At 47.0% G+C, this 20,334-nt stretch overlaps 2 protein-coding genes and 1 pseudogene across 2 annotated transcripts; 1 reads left to right on the top strand and 2 right to left on the bottom strand.

Moving 5' to 3' along the window:
• Positions 1–666: 666 nt before the first annotated feature.
• LOC120648179 lies at positions 667–1,353 on the bottom strand (annotated as a pseudogene).
• A 7,092-nt stretch (positions 1,354–8,445) lies between these two features.
• LOC120652744 (DDB1- and CUL4-associated factor 8-like) lies at positions 8,446–12,068 on the top strand. Its single transcript, XM_039930655.1, has 5 exons — positions 8,446–8,707; positions 9,348–9,599; positions 10,367–10,510; positions 10,586–11,263; positions 11,367–12,068. Exons 1-5 carry the CDS (start codon positions 8,588–8,590, stop codon positions 11,607–11,609), a joined length of 1,437 nt encoding a protein of 478 aa, XP_039786589.1. The 5' UTR covers positions 8,446–8,587; the 3' UTR covers positions 11,610–12,068.
• Positions 12,069–12,512: 444 nt separating this feature from the next.
• LOC120652745 (low temperature-induced protein lt101.2-like) lies at positions 12,513–13,191 on the bottom strand. Its single transcript, XM_039930656.1, has 2 exons — positions 12,997–13,191; positions 12,513–12,891 (listed from the first exon to the last, which is right to left on the bottom strand). The coding sequence occupies exons 1-2, from the start codon at positions 13,075–13,077 to the stop codon at positions 12,808–12,810; spliced, it is 165 nt and encodes a 54-aa protein (XP_039786590.1). The 5' UTR covers positions 13,078–13,191; the 3' UTR covers positions 12,513–12,807.
• Between the last annotated feature and the right edge of the window lie 7,143 nt (positions 13,192–20,334).

Raw genomic sequence — 20,334 nt, 5'->3', positions numbered from 1 at the left:
CGATGTGACTTTTTCTCCTACATTTCCAAGAATATAAACACACCCCTCCTCAATTTGCCCCCGCGATGTACTAGCCTTTTTCTATGGCTCACGTACGGCTAGCTGCTAATAAGCTTCTGAAAGCTGAAAAAGGCTGCGGTTTACATGTGTAGATAGTTTTTCTCTGAACTATTCTGCTACATGTACATACAGATGAGAAGCTGTAGCTCCAAAGTAAATTTCCAGAGTGAACACAGGCAGTTCAAGTTCAGAGCCTCCGTAGAAAACTTGTCACTGACAGGTACATCCACTACCTGCTGCTTAATGTAAGTACGTACGTAAATGCTAATTAATCAAGGGTGCACCTGCATGTGGTAGGAATAACAACAAGGAAGCTTGACGAGGAAGAAGAAGATACCATGGACGCAAACAATTAAGCTAGTGTCTAAAAAATTATATATATACGCAGTGGCGAATCTAGCTTAAAAATATAGAGGGGGATCATGTCCACTTTCTTCTTCTTTCTCCTCTTCTCTTCTTCTTCTTCCTCCCCTCTTCCTTCTCATTGTTTCATCCAAATAATAAGGGGGCTTAGAGCAACTCCAACAGTTTGATTTTCCCCTATTCCTTTTCCATTTTTTCTCAATATAGGGAATTGATGTTGAAAAAATTCCTCCAACAGATTGATTTTCCATCTCCCTTTTCTCTTTATTTTTTTCTCAATCCCTAATATTACATATCCAATCCCCAATAGAAAGGGAACAAACCATCATCTCCCTATCCTCCCGACCGGCCTCCTGCGCCCAGCGCCGCCAGGGCCGCGCCCCCGGCAGCACCACGCCCAGCGCCGCGAGGGCCACGCCCTCCGCCGCCGCCCCCGCATCCTGATGGCCGCCGACGAGCATGGAGGCCGCCGCCGCCCATGGAGTCCTCCTCCGTGATGGGCACCACGCTGGCCATGATGTCCAGCACCCCGGCGAGCTGCACCCACACGCCGTTGGCCGCGGTGGTCCGCGTCACCGACAGCCCCGGCACGGCGGCCGACTCCCAGCGCGCGCCGGCCTCGGCGGGGATGCTGACGGGCTCGTCGTCCAGGGCCAGCTCCAGGCGGTCCACGTCGCTGCTCCACCTGGCCGTCTTGGCGGCGCCCAGGTAGAGGCGGTGATGGGCGAAGCGGATGCCGAGCGCCTGGATCCAGGTGAAGTCGCGCCTCATGCTCGGGTTGCGCTTGCCGATGAAGTGGGCGTTGATGTGCAGGTTGGCGTCGGAGAGGATGCAGAAGTCCTGGTCCCTCTTGCCGTGGAAGTAGAAGTTGTTGCCGTCGCCGCCGGTGAAGCGGGGGTCGCCTCACGACACGCCGGGGTAGAAGTCGCACAAAAGAAATTAAATTGTATGTGATCGATCGATCGATTAGCTAGTGAAGAAGAAATTAAAGCAAGCAAGCTCTCTGTGGGCGTACTGCAGAAGCTCTTGCATCCTGGGCAGTGGATAATGCACTGGTTGGGGCATCGCTTGTCGCACTTGGCGTTGCAGCTGGGCTTGTTGCCGTTGGTGTCGCCGCAAGCCAGCTGCTGGTCCGGTGCTGCTCTGCAGCGCGCTGCCGGCGCTGCTCTACAGCTCGCTCCCGGCAGACGAGCAGGCGGACGGACGAGCGGTTGCAACAAGGAAAGGGGAAAGGAAATGAGGAAGACAATGACAGGTTGACCCCACATGATAGGATGAGGAAAGGGAAAAAGGGAAAATCAATCTGCTGGATCACTTCTCCCTAAAATATTAAAATTGTGATGGGGAATTTCCCTATAAAAGAAAAAAAGGGAAAGGGAAAGATCAATTTGTTGGAGTTGCTCTTAGGGGGGTATCCATGAGTATTAGGGAGGTAGGAAGGCTTAATCCCCCTAGCCCCCCATGTGGATCCGCCCCTGTATATACGCCTATGATGATCCCATGGGCATGGCCACACGTCGAGGCGCTCCGATCCGCCTCTGCAGCCTTTTAACTCCGTCGGTCATGTACGCCCCTGGAGTGATGGTGCACATGCGCGTGCGAGCTGGCCGGCATGCATTCATCCATCTGGAGACCATCTGGCTCTCTGCTCCGATCATATATATGCTTTGATCTTCGCATGTCTGCATCTCCTTAGATTGATGCCACCACGTTGGAGAGGATGATGCAACTCGAGATGGGCCGGCCGTCGACCGCTTTGAGGCCCCCCACCCACTGGCCACTGCACCTATATATAGCTTGGCCAGTACCCCCTGCCACGTTCGGCGACCGTGGATCCATCCACCACACAACCAGTACGTAGAGTATATGCTACTACACATTGGCATTGGTGGGGGTGCACGACAACGACAACGGCGATGGCAACGGCGCGGGCTTCCACGCGGCCGGCCAGTACGAGAAAAAAGAAGGATAACAAATAAACAAACAAACAAACAAGTGGCCAAGTAGCAGGCGCGAGCTCATGGCGCGGTGTGGCAGCAGCTGACGATGGTGCGTGCGTGCTAGGCCAATGCTTGGTGTCGATCTCGGTTTGCTGATGAGCACGGCCACTTGCAGTTGCAGCGCGCGTTGCTGTTTGCCAGCCGGCGAGCAGCAGCTCCTGTGCCTGTACGTGTGGGCTACTGGGCTGCATGATGAATTCAGCTCGGTGGATCAGCTAGCGTTAGTTTGTTTTAATGTTTTGTACTCCCGGCCTGATCAACCAGTCTGTCAGTACTCAACTGTAGCCAGTGGATCTCGCCTGGCCTTAACTTAAGATCGACGAGAAAGAAGCATCAAGACGTTGCAACCACGCCGTACATGCGTGGCCTGATTAGAGGACAACCAAGAAAGAAGTGGCGAAAAGCTCGAGCTTATTGTCCGGACACGATTCCAGGTCACCGGCGATCTGTGTCGGTTAAGCTGCGCCGGCGGATGACCCGGCCGGGCCTGCGGCGGCTCTGAAGTTGCACTAGGACTGGAGCATCATCCTCGACGGATCCGCTAGTAGCTGGCGATGAGGCGACACCAGGATTCCATGTGCGGGCTTGGCCGGGATTGAGCGGCCGAGTGGAGGGGCGGGGGTCGTCAGGACTCGGGATCCGTTCTGATGGCGAGCAGCTCGGTTGCGTTGTTTCCGAGCTTGCTAGGTCACAGCGTGTCGGGAGGCCTTTTCCGCGACGCGGCGTCGCCATGTATGCTGCGTCTGCGTGCGTGCAGGTGCAGGCGGCGATGTGCTTGCTGCAGGGTGTCCGATGGTTAATTACTAGTATTAAATAAAGTCAGTCTGTAAAACTAACTCCACAACACCTATGCTATTTTACGAGACGAATCTAATGAGGTCTTCGACCGTGCGATTTGAGGATAGTTACTGTAGCATCACTGTAGCCAATCATAAATTAATTACCGTCATTAGATTCGTCGCAAAAAATTACATCCATTCTTAAATTTTTTTTGCAAATAAACTTTATTTAGTGTTTCATGCAGATAAAATTTTTTTGTAGGGCGAGACCAACCAAACAGGACCCAGGCTGTTCCTCTTCACGTCTTGTCAGTACCCGATCCAGTGGAAATTCTTATAGGTTGTCTCAACTTCGGGAAAAGAACAGCGTGTTTAGTTCATTTTGCAAAATTGTGTAAAGATGTAAAAAGGGCATTTGAAGTACTAAATGAAGTCTATTTGTAAAAATTTTTGCATAGATGGGTTGTAAATCGCGAGACGAATCTAATGATGCTAATTAATCCATGTTTAATCAATAATTAGCGGATGGTTACTGTAGCATCACTGTTGCAAATCATGGATTAAGTAGGCTCATTAGAATCGTCTCGCGATTTACAGCCCATCCATGCAAAAAGTTTTGTAAATAGACTTCATTTAGTACTTCAAATTAGCAAGATTCCATTTCACTTTAATGCGTTTATGGCTTTTTTGCAAAAACTTGTAAAGATCTAAACAGGCCTCAATAGCAATCGATGAAGCAGCCCCAGACGCCCAGTATGACCGGGTCCTGGCATTCGTCCATCCTGCCAGCAACCCGCCTGACAAGTGATGGCCGCAGGCCGTAGACCCGGTGGTAGTGATTCTGCGGAAGCGACGCCCCATTGATTTACCTTGCTAACGGCCCACTGCAGCCCATTGAGCATGACAGGCAAGCACGTCTCAGGTTTTTAGAGCCTGATTGGTTGACTTCTATTTTTTTTCCATGTCAAAATCATAGCAAGCCAGCATATTGGCATGCCAAAAGTAGAGTATGCCAAAGTATGGGCAAAAAATTTAGGTGCTCATTTGGTTTAGTACTAGAACATGACAATTGATACTTTTCCTTTTTCCTTTTGTAAGGTTTAAGAAGTTTTAAGAAAGTGGCTATGATTTTGGCTATAAATATTGGAATGCCAAAATTTAGACATGAATCAAGTGGTGGCCAAATTTTATTGGCATATCTTGATTTGGCATGTTAAAAGTTTGAAAGCTAACCAATCAGGCTCTGGCTCTTAGTGCCACCTCGCTCAGGCGCAGCTTAGGCGCAGCCGCGCAGGTGGGTGGAGCAGATGCGCTATATACCAGTTTGGCACGGCTCCGTGCGAGCAGCTCTGGCTCATGCTGTGCTCCCTTGTTGAGGCAGCATAACTTGGCATTTACACATTTATTTTCTTCCTCGGATTACCTGCAGACATGTGTACAAGCTGCAAAAAGCTCGTCTGAATTTGGTGTCGCGCGCACATCATTCAGCAGTCCACACTTTGCAAGGCAGAAAAGCCTCCTTGCCTCGCCATCGTAGAGGTTGCCGCCGGCCCGCCACCGAGCTGCTCCCTTCCCGACTTGGAGCATTCGCATTCAGCAACGCCTCTAATGGAACCACGCCTTTTCCTGCCGTCAGAACCGAAGGACAGCTCCTCCAGGGGGCTCCTATACCGCTTTCAGAAGTTGGATAACAGATATATCTATAAAACCCATTATACAAATCGTTGTGTCGCACAGCCCATTAAAATCTCACAGCGCCAATGCCCCGCTCCATTGTCTGATTCATGCAAGCACATGCACTAAGCATGTGAAGCTTGCACGTCGCCACTAGTTGGAAGGTGCAGGTGCTGGTAGATGTTCTTTCATTTTTTTCCTTTTTAAACTGCATCAACAAGTAACACTTTCACTAAACCGCTACGATCAATATTTTAAAATACAGAATTCAATATTCATTCAAACTTAATACAATATTTCTTATGAACTAATTAAACATTTTATATGAAAATGTTGAAACTGTATGTACAAAATGTTAAACATGTGTATACTCAAAAGTTGCAATAGTATACTTCGAATGTTGATTTTTTAGAAAAAATAAAATTAATTAAAATATATACATATGTGATCTTGTTTTGTTGCATAAATTCCAAATAGCATCATGCTTCAAACAGAATCTAAAATATATTTACGGTTTGAAAGAAAAATACGATTAAATTTTTGAATCTAAATGGAATCCACGTCCACCCACCAACGTCCAGCCATGCACACTGCGGAGGCGCACATGCGCTCAGCACTACTCCCCAATTGCTCCAATCTCATCCGTTCAATGCACTTTACACGGATCTCAAACACTAGAAGTTCAATGGTTTCTATCTTCCGAAAGATGTATAGTATCCGTGGCTCCTCCACGCCTCTTCCGCTTCATTGCTATTCGTTTTCCGGGACTCGGCAGTAAACTGGGCCGTGCTGGGCTGCTGGCCGCCTTTCGGCCCAGGCGACGCTCCTGCCCCCGCCACTTTGGATCCTGCCGGTCGTTCTCGATCTGACGGTCTCCATGAACTCCGGCCTGTTCCCCGTCGCCGCTGCTGACCGGGGTCACCGCCTTCGCGCCGCCGTCGGCCGGCTGTTGAGCGGTGCTAGGTTGACTCGACCCTGCCGTCGGCCGTCGCAACACGCGTTCATCAGGATTTCATGACCCCTCAAGCTGCGCGCCTCGAGCGCCTCAAGAATCCTGACGGCATTGCCGCGCCGCGCCGCGCCGTTTGATGGCCACGCCGCGCCGGCGCGTTCTCGCCCACATGTAACACCGCCGCCATCGCCTTCGGCCACATTAATAGCGGCGGTGGATGAGGAAAAGTCCCGGCGTCAGGCTTCAGATGGGCATGAAGACGGCGGCCGGCCATCTGCCAGTGCGGCGCTGAATCGCCTGGTTGCCTCGTTTTTCCCCTGACGAGGCAGCACGGCTTGCGGCTTATGCTGAAGAACCTAATCTTCTTCCTCTGATTACCTGAAGACACACTCACTGCAATGCTGGAGTAGCGTCAAACAAAAAGCTTGTCTGAATTTGGCGTCATGTGCACATCATTTACTTCGGGTGAGATTAGTCAGCTCACAACTCGCTACTAGATTCCCAATGTCCAGTTCAAGTCGTGTGAGCTCTGGAGGGACCGAGTCGGATCCGACCAGTCAACCAACTAAATGTATCTGATCGCTTTCTATTTTCTCGTACTTTGGTGCCAAAAGAGATGTTTGACGACTGCAATTACCTAATAACTCCAAATGCCTGTGTCATGTCTTCTTCGGTGACACTTTGTTAAAGAAAGATGCCCTTCGTCATTGTTCATCTTACTAATCAACAAAGATAGCGAAGAGAGATTGGACCTCTGAGTTTTTATCAAGTGCTACTCTGCAATTCACCTGGTCGGCTGGTCTGTTCCTTTTCTTTGAAACTTTTCAAAAAGTCTGGACACTGAACAATAATTTCCGCCGCCCTTCTCCTACCAATCCATTTCGTTTGATGGAATGCATTTTCGTTGCATGATATTTTTTTCTGACAACGGCTGAAGTGCTGAACCCCACACTCTGCTTCCATGGACTGATGGATGTACTTGCCATCGTCAGTGCAACAAATTGTGTATCAATCCCTGATGCTCCTGTGCCGCGCTTCAAGTCAGAGAATCTTTTTAGAGCAAGTGTTATTGCCAGAACAACATTTAGGCCGTGTTTAGTTCCCCTTAAAATTCCAAAAAATTTCCAGCGCTACAGTAATTTTGAACGTTTGACCACTAATTAGAAGTCTTAAGTGTGAATAACTAACAAAACTCATTCTATAACCCCGGGTGTAATTTTGAGACGGATCTTTTAAGCCTAATTAGGCCATAATTGGACAACGTCGTGCTACAGTAAATAATCTCTAATGATGGATTAATTAGGCTCGTTAGATTCGTCTCGCGATTTAAAACCCATCCGTGTAAAAAATTTTATAAATAAATCTTATTTAGTACTTCTAAATGTCAAGATTTTATTTCCAAAATTTTTGAAAAAGGGAACTAAACACAGCCTTAGTAAGCTGGTACAGCGAGCTTGCCTGTTTACTCTGTTCTGTTCGCAAGCAACAATCGCGCAGCCAACACATCGAGAACGGCGAGAGCCGAGAGCGACCTGGGGGCGGCTCCGTCACATGTCGCTTTGCTGATGCTCCCTACGAATGCACTTTGCTACGCTCACACCTGTGTTTAGGGGTTGTTTGGTTCCAGAGACTTTTTTAAGTCCCTAGAATTTTTTAGTATTTAGAAGTATTAAATAAATATTAATTATAAAACTAACTGCAGAATTCTGGGCTAAACTGCGAGACGAATCTAACGAGGTATAGTAATCTATGTTTAGCAGATGGTTACTGTAGCATCACTGTAGCAATTATGAATTAATTAGGCTCATTAGATTCGTCTCGCGAAAAAACACTCAGCTGTCAAAAAACATTTATAAACAAATTTTATTTAATACTATAAAATAGTAAGATTCTTTTTAATGTGATAGAGACTTCTGAAAAAAATTTGGTTCCAAACAAAACCTTAATTGCCCCGAATACGGCTCTATCCCATCAATATCCATGCCACCGATACATGACAAGGCGCTTGCCACATCCGTCCTATTTCAAATAACAAGGACACTGCGCCAATAAAATTCATAGCGTCGATTTTGCTGCATTTTACTCGATTGGACAAAGAGTCATGCCGTGCACACAGAACCTACCTACCTTTCATATGATTATTTTTAAATGAAGCCGCAAGGATGCTTATATCTATATATCTCGATAAATCAGAATTTTATACTATTTTAAAATAGGTCTATCATTACACCTCCCATCTACTTACTACTGTCGAGGAGACGGCGAGATGGACAATTTTACTCTGATTTTTTCTACAATTCTGACTGATTGGATCGATAGATTCCAAGATTGACAAGTTCAAAACATCGTGTACAATTAAAAAGACTAACTAGTGAATAGTACGAGTATACTTTGTAGTTAGAAAACTGAATCTAAGAGTTACTCGACTTATAAACATGGTATATAATATAATTTTCGAGTGAAACACTTTGCATAAATCAGGTAACGCGGCATATCTGTCCAGATAAAAAAAAACTTAGAAGTATCTTTCCTTTTTCTCTAAATGAAAACGGAAAGAAAGAAAAGGAAGCACGCGAAAAGTAAAAGCTTTTATGATGGAGGGTCCAAAACTCCAAATCCCGGAAGGCCAGAGCCATCCCTGAGCCTTCGAGCCCTCGACTAGACTAGCAGATTCTACCACTTAAAAAACCCACGCAAACCAAAATCCCCCCCTTCCCTTCCGCTGCTCCGCACTCGCTTCTCGCATTCCACCGCTCACCATGGCCGCCGCCGTCGAAGCAGCTGGAGGTCGGAAGGCCAGCTGCTTCCTTGAGGTCGGCCGGCGCGAGATCGGCTCCTCCTTTCCCCGCGCCTCCTCCCGCCGAATCAGCGGCTCCGAGGTTCTTTTCTTCTCCGTTGTTGTTCTATGTGATCCAACTAGTACGTTTCGATCTTGGATTTCTCTTAGTCGGCAGATGATTCGAGCATGTCTGCTGCGTGCACGTTGATAGGGAAGGTGTACGGGCTCATATATCTGTCGGTTCGGTAGAATATGATGGCTGGTGGGTAGGTTATGTATTCTTGATGTGGTTGCGAGCTTGTCTGTATCAGTTCAGAAACATAAATCTACAAAATTTATGGAATTAGTGCTATAATTATCAAATCTTCTAATCATTTTTATAGTATTAGCCAATGCCAGAGTCTATAGACTAGACACAGTTACACTGATGAAATGCTGCGTGTTGTTTGTAACCTGGAGTGTAAGATTTATGTGTTTTGTTCATGTTTGATCTCTACTTGTTATCTAGTTTCTTTTAGCCGCTGTTCATTTTCAAGCTTGATAAATGTCTTAATGGATCACATGCGTTACAAATATGATCCAACCTGAGATGGCGAGCTGTATTACAGATTACACTGATGAATTTTGTCATAGCTTTGGTATTTAATACTTTATTTTTACAATGTTGGGTTTCTAGATTAACTACCATTCTTGGATGTAGTGCTAACTGCTTCTCATTTCCGTTTTCTTCTTTTGAGTAGCATATACTGATGCGGATGACTCAGTATGGAAAGTTGCATGGACATGATGGCTGTGTTAATACCGTGAGCTTTAACCCTGCTGGTGACCTCCTTGTGTCCGGTTCAGATGACACCAACATTATACTATGGGACTGGCTTGCTAAAACTAAGAGGCTGGTTTACCCTTCTGGCCATCACGAAAATGTCTTCCATGCTCGTGTGATGCCGTTTACTGATGATAGCACTATTGTAACTGTCGCTGCTGATGGACAGGTTTGTCTCTACCAACAATGATTTGAGTGGATACAATACATTTTCTATGTGTCACACAAACCATAAACGGCTCAAGAAACTTATATCATGATTTATTTTCTGGCACGTGAACCATGTGTAAAGAGACTCAGGTCTTTGCACAGAATCTCATAATCAATTATCATGAAAAATACTGGTGTATGTAGAACACCGAACCCTGTGCCATCAAGTTGGGCAACAATTTTGTAAACCATGCTGAGCTTCTGCCATGGTTCTAGCTTATTTGTTTTTTTACCTAGGTGGCATGATGTCAACTTTTATTCCATTCATAGAGCGCATCTATATCCTTGTACCAACATTGCCCAAGATCCTTAACCAAGAACACAAAAGGCAAATCACATAAACTTCTGTTTCTGTCTCAGCCTTTTAGCATTCCAATCCCTTTTGCCTTCACTGGAGCATTACTTTCAAAGTTAGGGATATACACAATTAGAACTTTGTTATTGTGGAAATTGTTGGCAAACAGGGAAACATGACTCCATTCCAGCAAATGATTGCATGCATCTTTATGACCTTGTCCTGAAGCATTTGCTTCGCTGAACTAGCACTGTTTCTTGCACTGCATATTATTTAGATAAGAATTTGCCTACTTTTCTTTTTTCCCCCCTTTCTATTGGGTATTATATTGGAAATGATTTTACTGGCTGCCAGCTGCTTGCACTCCATGCTAAAATACCATGCAGAGTCTTCTCTTTGTTGCAACCAAATGAACCACTTCTTCCACACAGGTTAGAGTGGGACAACTGAAGGAGGGCGGTGAAGTCACAACCAGACTAGTTGGGGAGCACGATTCCAGCGTGCATAAGATGGCTATCGAACCAGGAAGCCCTTACATTTTTTACAGTTGTGGAGAGGACGGCTTGGTACAGCATGTATGTCACTGAGCCATTATATGGTAACATACACAATTAGTGCAGTGGGATTTAACTCGTTTTTTTCCCTTACAGTTTGACTTGAGAAGCGATTCGGCAACAAAGCTGTTCACCTGCTATTCTTTCTTGAATGACAGACGTCGTGTAAGACTGAATAGCATTGCCATTGACCCACAGAACCCTTACTATTTTTCAATTGGTGGTTCTGATGAGTATGTACGATTGTATGACATGAGGAGATTCCAGTTGGATGATTCAAGAAACATAAACCAGCCTGTAGATACCTTCTGCCCTAAGCATCTTGTTAAGGGCGGGAAGGTCCACATCACCGGTATTGCATATTCCTATGCAAGGGAGATACTTGTATCCTACAATGATGAACTTGTCTATTTGTTCCAAAGCAATATGGGTCTTGGTCCAAATCCCGTGGCAGCACAGCCAGAGTGTTTTGACAAGCTCGATCAGCCACAATCATACTCAGGTCACAGGAATTATCGAACTGTTAAGGGAGTCAATTTCTTTGGACCAAATGATGAATATGTTGTCAGTGGATCAGATTGCGGGAATGTATTCATATGGAGGAAGAAAGGAGGTGAATTGATGAGGATGATGAATGGTGACAAAAGTGTAGTTAACTGCATTGAACCCCACCCGCATTTTCCCTTCATGGCTACTAGTGGGATTGACAAAACTGTCAAGCTTTGGACACCTTCCGCAAAAAAAGTGATGTCACTGCCTAAAAACGCAAAGGAAGTAAGTTGTTTTTACTTATGCAAATACGAGTGATTAGGTCTTGCACTTGCTACATTTCCTCCAATTTTACTTCTTACAATGTGTTTATATCGCTTCTTAACAGATAATAGCCTCTAATGAACGGGGGAGAGAGGTTGATGCTTCTGGAGCGGAAGTGACACTTTCATCTGATGTCATCATGCATGTGTTGAGGTTGCATAGGAGACAGTCTGAACTGCAGCGGGAGAATGAACCAGGTGCTGCGGATTTCGCCAGTGATGATGATGAGGCTTTCTACATTGGATTTGGCAATGCAGAAAGGGATGAGAGGGAAAACTCTGACCCCAGGGAATGCATTGTGACGTAGCTAAAGCAGGAGAAGTTTGCAGCCTGGCTCTGGATTCATGTTGGAGCAAACTGCACGAGTCTTAGTTTGCAGTTTTACATACAAAGCTATGCTCCGGGATGTGCCTCCTACAATGCACCCAGAGGAATATAGATCGGGACACTTAACGGAGAAGCTCAATAGTTAGTGTGGGAGAAGCTCAATAGTTAGTGTGGCAGCGTTCTCATCGTCTGTTCTGTTGTAGCTTTACTGGATACACTCAGTTTCTCAAATGTCATATACATAGTTTTTTTTTGAGTGGAAATGTCGTATACATAGTTGTAGTAAAATAAATTGTGCTCCCAGCATGTGTAATTATGAACTGTATGTTGGCTCTTGCCGAGCCTGAATTGTGGTTTTGACCGTGCAGTATGTACATAAGCTTTCCTTGGTGCTGCAACATTCAGAATCAGTATTTTAGTTGTTTGGCCTGTCTGGCAATGCATTCTCCCTGCATAATCTGGAAATGCAGTCGCTGGTGTTTGTGTCCACCGTAACCTTGTACTCCTGTAGGTTCTGACTTCTGAGTCAAAGTATCCTGGTTGGCAACTTTGCCCAATGAACTCAGCGTCTGAATTCAGTTGTGCCATCTGTTACGTCTTCATCTGTAATAGCGTGTACTGTAACGTTGTGTGCTGATGCCTCCCTTGGTGCTCCAAATTTTATTGACGACTTTCCTGAATCCTGACTCCTAGCTGCAACTTCGTTGATGCTGTAGTGCTGATGAAGTTTTCGATTGGCTTTCTGTTGCTGTTGCCGATGAGACTGACGGGAGGCGTTCGCGCCCAGGGCGGACCGTGACGGGCAAAGACGACGACGCTAGATGGCACATCAGATATTCACAGAATTCTGGCTCGCACACAGATAGCAGACACGAGGCATCGGTAAGCACACCATAAGCAACCGCGATAATTCATAAATCAGTACACCCAATTTTCACAGTACATTACAGCAGTTGCAATGCTGCGTTGCGATCGAAGAAAGAAACGACGCACAATGCCCGAGCCTACTACACTTCGCTTGGAGTACGGTACAGAACACCTCCCAACCCCTCCAGGGACCAGGCTTGTCGCCACACTGACTGAATCCACGTCACCGAGACACAGGAACAAGCTAGCTACACAATTCGTAATAGTACTCTCTGCAAGGCTGCCTCTGCAGCTGCAACCCCGGCCGGCCCTCACGCCACCAGCACGTACAGCGCGTAGATGATCCCCGGGATGTACCCCAGTATTGTCAGCAGCAGGTCGAGCCAGAACTCCACCTGCATCAACGATCGATCATCCATCATGCCAAAGTCACAACAAGCGGGAATGCTTGGTAGCTAGAATGTGTTCGTATCACATAGCGGGGTCATGTCGTCACTTACGCCGCAGCCGTAGCGCAGGAAGACGCCGACCGGCGGCAGCAAGATGGCGAGGAGCACTTCCACGAACGTCGCCGTCCCCATGGCTCCCTGCTCGATCACCGTCGCCTACGCAGTATCCGCTTGCCGATGCTTCCGAAGTCGAAGAAGAAGAAGAAGAAGCGCCTGGAACTGCCTGATCAAAAGTGGCTCACAACCCTGTTTATTTATAAGTATAAAAAAAACCCTGTTTATTTATATAGGAACTGCTCCGAGTCAGAGGGTGGTTTTAGGTGGACAAGTAGCAACTGCTCCGATCCCATCGAGAGAGGGGGCGTACGTGTCCGCCGTCGCGGCACGCGGCGGGCGCGGCCACGCACCACGTCGCCGGCCGGCGGCTCTTCCGTGCGGGACTCGGGCACCGCCGCGAGCTGCGCGAACCCGACGCGGGTGAAACTACGCTTTCGGTGGCCCTTCTTCTGGTGTGTTCTCCGTGAAAGGGAGAGCCTTTCTTCGCCGATCCGCCTCTGATCTTTGGTGTCAGTGTCTGCTCGCCTGGCTGATGAGGATAGTAATCGTGCCCGATAAATTTTACGGGGACGAAACTTCTCTCGCATCTCATAAAATACTATCTTCGCATTTTTTATAAATATGTTATCACATCAGCAAAATTAAATATGTATAAAACTCTAGTGAAACTCCACTCTAAAACTCTCAAACCAGTCTCAGTGGGAGTTTTATGGACACGGATACCTAAATTGAGAACTAGGTAACCGTGTCAGATGAGTTTTATGGTGATAAAACTCCCTTCATATTTCATAAAATTTTTTCTTTTTTCTTTTACATGTCAACAAAATTGATAATATTTAATATTATAAGCAAGATTAAATATACTCGGAGTTAGGCTCGATGCCTCTGCAGTCGCGACAGCTGGCGGTTCGCCTTTATTGCTGCACAGCCCATGCGCCTCGAGATTCATGAGCCAATAGAAAGCCCTGGCGTGCCTATCTCTTTGTTGGGAGCAGAATTACCTAAATATGATGCCAACAGCAATTTGAAATGAGGTGTATTTTGCAGGATTTTTTTATTTCTTTTTACAAATGGCACAGGCATCCTGCTTCTCCGGTTAAGTGGCTTCAAGTAGGTTTCTACCTTCAGCCAAGTCACTATGGGGAATCCAATTCAAGATTGTCTTTTAGCACTGATTTGTTTAATTGAAAGGGAAAGTGCAACTCTGGTAGGTTCCCTTAATTTCTCGATTGAGCAACAACTCAACAAACAGCTCCATTTTTTTTCTGAATTGCATGCAATGCCATGTACATTCGAGAGAGTATTTAGTATTTACAATTCGTGGTGGGGGTCACTTATTGGTGTAGTATAAGTACGCTAGCTAAAATATAATAGTGGTCTGGTTGGGTCCTGCAGATTGTTATAAGGCCCTGTTTAGATCGTTTTACATGTAAACGTAAAAATTTTTTTGCGTGAGAATCTTGCTAATTTGAAGTACTAAATGATGTCTATTTACAAAACTTTTTGCACAGATGGGTTGTAAATCGCGAGATGAATCTAATGATGCTAATTAATCCATAATTAATCAATAATTAACGGATGGTTACTGTAGCACCACTGTTGCAAATCATGGATTAAGTAGGCTCATTAGATTCGTCTCGCGATTTACAACCCAACCATGCAAAATTTTTTGTAAATAGACTTCATTTAGTACTTTAAATTAACAAAATTCCTTTTTATTTTTTTGCATTTACGGTTTTTTTCCGTTTACGGGGTGGGAACTTAAGGCCTAAGTTCCGATCCGGATCAGCTGACAAGCAATTTGTCCCCGATCTCCTTGTGGTAGACATGGATGAGACCCCACGCTATCGATAGTGTGCCGCTTCTTTTCAATTTCTTCCTGTAGTCGACGGAAAACCGGATTCTTGAAGTTGCCAGGTACCCCATTACTGGCTGGTAGATCAGGTAGTCGCAAAGCTGCTAACTCTCTCTGCTGCTACCAACATAATAGCCTCGAGTCTTTTAGCCTGGACAACATAACAAGGAATCAAGATGGCAACGGGCATAGAAAATCCACAAATCCGTGGATACCAAATCTGATGGGCGCGGATTCGGGTCTGGGTTTGTACCAGCGGGCACGGGCGCAGGTACAACTCTAAACCCAACGGATAATCTGTAACGGATTTGAAAATTTGCTATCCGAACCCGCAAATCCGCTGACATGTGGGCCTAAACACCTCTGTATATAAAAGATCTAGGGTTTCAGTTTCTCTCCCCAATTCCAATCCCCCTCCCGGCCGCCACCCCCACCAGGCACCAGCACCCTGCGCTCCCTCCCCGGTCTCCGAGTGGCCCAGCCCCGCTCGCCGCTCCTCCGCTCTGCTCCGCGAGCTCGCGCTCGCGCCTCTCACCTGGCCCGCTCGGACGCTCCCCTGCCGGCCACTGCTCCCCCGCCGGGCGGCCCATCCTCGTCGATGAGCACCTCCCCGAGTTCTTGTGCGCCACCACCCGGCCTTCCTCTATTCCTTCCGCCGTCCGGCCGCCAACATCATCTGCCGAGGCGCCGCGACCGCAGCTCTTCCACCCGCCCGGCACGGCAGCACCGAGTCCGGCCTCGCCCGCGCAGAACATGGAGGCGTCGTGGGCCGGCCACCCGCCGCTCAGATCTGGCGCACGGGGGCCATCATACGACCGCTCCTAGGCCTGGCGCCGACGCCGACTAGGATGGGACGCCGACGCCCCAGACCCCAGCTCCCAACCTAGCTGCACCCCAGACCCCAGCTCCCAACCTAGCTGCAGATCTGCTTGTTGGGGATCGCCCCCTCTCGAAGGTGGCTGAACCCGAAGGTTCGTCGAAGATAGTAACCTTCGCTAACCACAAAGAATCATTTTTCTCCATTTATCAGTAGAGTAGGGACGACAATTACTCCCGGTTGGCGAATGTTCGAGAAGCTCGTCAAGGGACGACAATCGCTCCCGGGCGGCGAAGGTCTTCAGGGACTCATCAGGGTCGTGCACCCGAAGGTGACGTCCGGGACCTCCGGGACTCAGCGGGCGACATGGAGGTGACGAACGACAGAGGCGGAACATCACGAAGCCCGCCGAAGGTTCTTGCCGAAGGTTGCCATGCGCCATGCTGCATGTGACTCGAGTAGGATTGTCCAATTCGGATTGTCTTACCTGGTGAAATTACCGAATACCCCTGATGTAATCTCATGACCTTCGTAGTAACCGGAGGGGCATTCCTGAAATATTGTAATAAGGTTGGGGGTATAAATACCCCCCACCCAACGTTGTGCGGGGTTGAACACTTGGAGATAATATAGTGCAATTACGATTGTGCAGATCATTCCCTTGTGTTGAACTTTTTGTCCGAAGCTTATTTTTCCCCTTTCTGTTTGGAGATCGAGTTCCGGATCCCAATAGATGCGCCCACCCGTGTTCTTAGCTTGAAAATCACCTTACGATGGCTCCACAAAGAAAGAAAACCACCAACCCTGGCGCCCCAGATGCCGAAGGTCCTAACCTTCACGAAGTCCTCATCGGACAATCCACCTAATGAGCTAACCTCCGCATAATTGATTGAGAAGGAGAAGCGCATCCAAGCAGAACGTGCCATCGAGGCAATAAAGGCTGCCGCAGTAGGCAAGAAAGCAGCAGCAAACAAAAATACAGCAGCAGCCTCAGCTGCAACAATAGCCGAAGCTAAAACACTGAACAACCTCTCCCAACTCGAAGATGACCAGCTGGAACAAAACTTGCATAATGAGCTCAACCTTGAGCTTCGAGCTCTAGAAATTAAGAAAGCCCACTTAGCCAACCAACTGGCGACCAGAAAGAGGGCAGCTGAGCAAACCCAGAAACTAGCTAAAGCCAAACGCAGAGTCGCAGAAATGCAGGCAGAAATCCAGAAAATGCAGGAAGAAGTTGGGCAACTGCAAGAGTTACCAAACACACAAGCAGCTGTCGGAACATCCAGACACCACGAAGGTCAAGACCTTCGCCAAGCAAACCACATACACCAAGATCAACACTTCCAACCAAACCCTCCATTTGACCCAACATCACCACTATCAATTGCCTTGCAGCAAACATCCTGGCCATACGTCTACAAGCCAGTCCAGCTGTCAAAATATGATGGATCAGTCGACTCTGCACAATTCATAATGACTTACGAAGCTACAATTGCCTCATCTGGCGGAGATGATCCCATCATGGCAAAGTCCTTCGTCATGGCCTGCGAAGGTCCAGTTGTAAACTGGTACTCTTACATTCAACCCCTCTCAATTCAAAGCTGAGTGCAGCTCAAGGAAAGACTCAAACAAGACTTTCAAGTCTTCAAAAAGTTATTCATCAACACCTTGCAGCAATTTAGCTGCATACAAATGGACAAAGAACCATTACCCGAGTACCTTCGGAGATTTGTGCAGAAAAAAGCACAGACTCCAAACTTTTCTGAGAAAGATGCAATAGAAAAATTCATCAAAGGTCTCCTCCCAAGCCAATTGGCATCTCACCTTGACAGAGAATCACCAAGAAGCCTGTTAGAGCTGTACGCAGAGGTAGAGAAATATGCAAAGTCCGGCGCAGATCACAAAAGGCGCGTGGAACAAAGAAAGTTGATGAGGCAACAGCTGAGCTGGCAGCAAAACAATCAAACAAACACCAATCTGCAAAATCAGTACGTGCTCCCCGTGGAACCTTCGCAAGACACGGATCAGCCAGAAGAATTTGACCCTTACATAATCCCACCTTCCACTCAACCCACGAAGGAGCAAGACAATAACAACTCCAAAGAACACAACCAAAGGGGCAGGCCCAACAGAGGCCGTGGAAAAGGGAGAGGCCGAGGACGCAGACCTCCGCAAGGCACTACCAACCTTCGGCATGATAATGCCAATATCAGGGGGATCATCCCTAGAGTTTGAGAACAAAAAGCAGAGAAGAAACTACTTTCGACAGGTCCATTCCATCATGGTGGATGGACCCATCCAGAAAACACAATGGTCTCACATGCCCATAGTATTCTCTGAAGAAGATGTAAACCTGCTCAGCTTCCCCCATACAGATGCATTAGTCATCGACGCCAATATACAAGGCTGGACCATTGGAAAAATCCTAGTCGACACGGGAAGCTCCGCAGATATCATCTTTTCAAGCACCTTCGACCGCAACCTTCTGCAGCCAGCGGATATCCCGCTCATCGGCTTCGGGGGCAAACGAGTAAATGCCCTAGGAAAGATAACTCTTCCAGTATCCTTCGGGGATCTCTCAAACCCAAGGACTAAACTTGTAACCTTCGATGTTGTGGAAATGAATTACCCCTATAATGCAATCTTCGGTCGTGGCCTCATCAACAAGTTTGAAGCAACCGTCCATCAGCTCTACCTGTGCATGAAATTGCCTGCAGTTAAAGGAGTAATCACAGTCCGAGGCAACCAACAATTGGCTAGAGACATTGAATGGGGTGTCGCTCCCGGACAAAGAATTGTCCATCTAGTCGAAGCAGACAGAAAACCCTCGCCACTCAAAGAGACAAAGAGGGACAAAGAAGAAACATTCTAGCAAGACTACGAAGTAAAAAAAGTGCCACTTGACAAGCACTTACCAGATAGGCAAGTAACAATCAGCGCGGCCCTTGAACCAGAAGAAGAGCGCAAACTCTTGGAGTTCTTAAACAAAAACAAGGACGTCTTCGCTTGGTCAGCCAGCGACCTTCATGGCGTCAGCCGAGACATCATAGAACACAAGCTGGACATTGATCCGAAGATAAAGCCCAAAAAGTAGAAGCTCCGCAAGATGTCTGATGACAAAATCACAGCAGTGAAGGCGGAAGTCCAAAGGCTTCTCGACGCGAAGATCATAAGAGAAGTGAAGTACCCCACTTGGCTGGCCAACACTGTGCCAGTAAAAAAATAGCAAATGGAGAATGTGCATAGATTTCACCGATCTAAACAAAGCCTGTCCAAAGGACGACTTCCCCTTACCAAGAATCGACAAAGTTGTTGATGATGCATCTAACAGCCAACTAATGTCACTCTTAGACTGCTTCTCCGGGTACCATCAAATCTGGATGAAGAAAGAAGAAGAAGAAAAAACAAGCTTCACAACCCCTTTCGGAACATATTGTTTTGTCAGAATGCGCGAAGGCTTGAAAAATGCCGGTCAGTCATTCTCGCGAATGTTCTCAAAAGTTCTGGGCCCTCAACTCAGAAGAAATGTACTAGCCTATGTCGACAACATTGTGGTCACCAGTGCGAAAAGAGAGAATCATGTGGCAGATCTGACCGAAAACTTCGCTAACCTTCGGAAGGCAAACCTCAGTCCGAACCCGGAAAAATGCATCTTCGGAATAGACAAAGGCAAAGTCCTCGGATGCCTTGTTTCAACAAAAGGCATAGAGGCAAACCCAGACAAAGTTAGAGCACTCCGAAACATGGAAGAACCACAATCTGTAAGAGATGTGCAGAAACTGACAGGCAGAATTGCAGCACTGAACAGATTCATCCCTCGTTCAGCGGACCGAAACTTACCGTTCTTCAAAACCCTCCGAAGCTCCAGTAAATTGAAGTGGGGGGAGAACAAAAGAAAGCATTCAGAGAATTGAAAAAATACTTGGAAAACCTGACCAAGATGACCTCACCTAACCCCGAAGAAGCTCTCCTACTCTACACATCCGCTTCCCAAACAGCTGTTAGTGCAGCCCTGGTGGTGGAAAGAACAGTCAAAGGTCGACAAAAACAGCTGCCTGTATACTTCGCCTCGGAGGCACTTTTCGGTTCCAAGCTATTCTATTCTGAACTAGATAAAATTGCTTATGCTGTTGTCATGGCATCAAGAAAATTGAGACATTACTTCGAAGGTCACAAAATCGTGGCAATCACTGATCAACCACTGCATGACCTCTTCCATAATAGGGAAGCTTCGGCAAGAATAAGCAAGTGGGCCTCAGAACTTTCGGAACATTATATTGACTTTGAAAAAAGAACAGCCATAAAGTCCCAGGTCTTGGTAGACTTTGTTGTGGATTGGACCTCCCCAACCTTCGAGGAAGAAGCCCCAGTTGAGCCTTGGACAGTACACTGCGATGGCGCATGGTGTAATGAAGGAGTCGGTGTCACAGCAATCATCCAGTCACATTCGGGTGCGAAGCTAAGTTATGCCGCGCGTCTGGAATTCAGCGATCCAGACCCCTGCACAAACAACACCACAGAGTACGAAGCACTACTACTAGGCCTCAGAAAGATGAAAGCTTTGAGTCATCCAAATTTTGTTATCAAATCTGACTTGAAGGTCATCACCGACCATGTGGAAAAAGAGTCCGAAGCAAAGAAGCCAGAAATGAAGATGTAC

This window comes from Panicum virgatum, chromosome 9K (assembly GCF_016808335.1).
Source record: "Panicum virgatum strain AP13 chromosome 9K, P.virgatum_v5, whole genome shotgun sequence".
Taxonomy (NCBI): domain Eukaryota; kingdom Viridiplantae; phylum Streptophyta; class Magnoliopsida; order Poales; family Poaceae; genus Panicum; species Panicum virgatum.
Note: the sequence above shows the minus strand (reverse complement) of the source record. Positions and strands in the feature narration are given on the sequence as shown.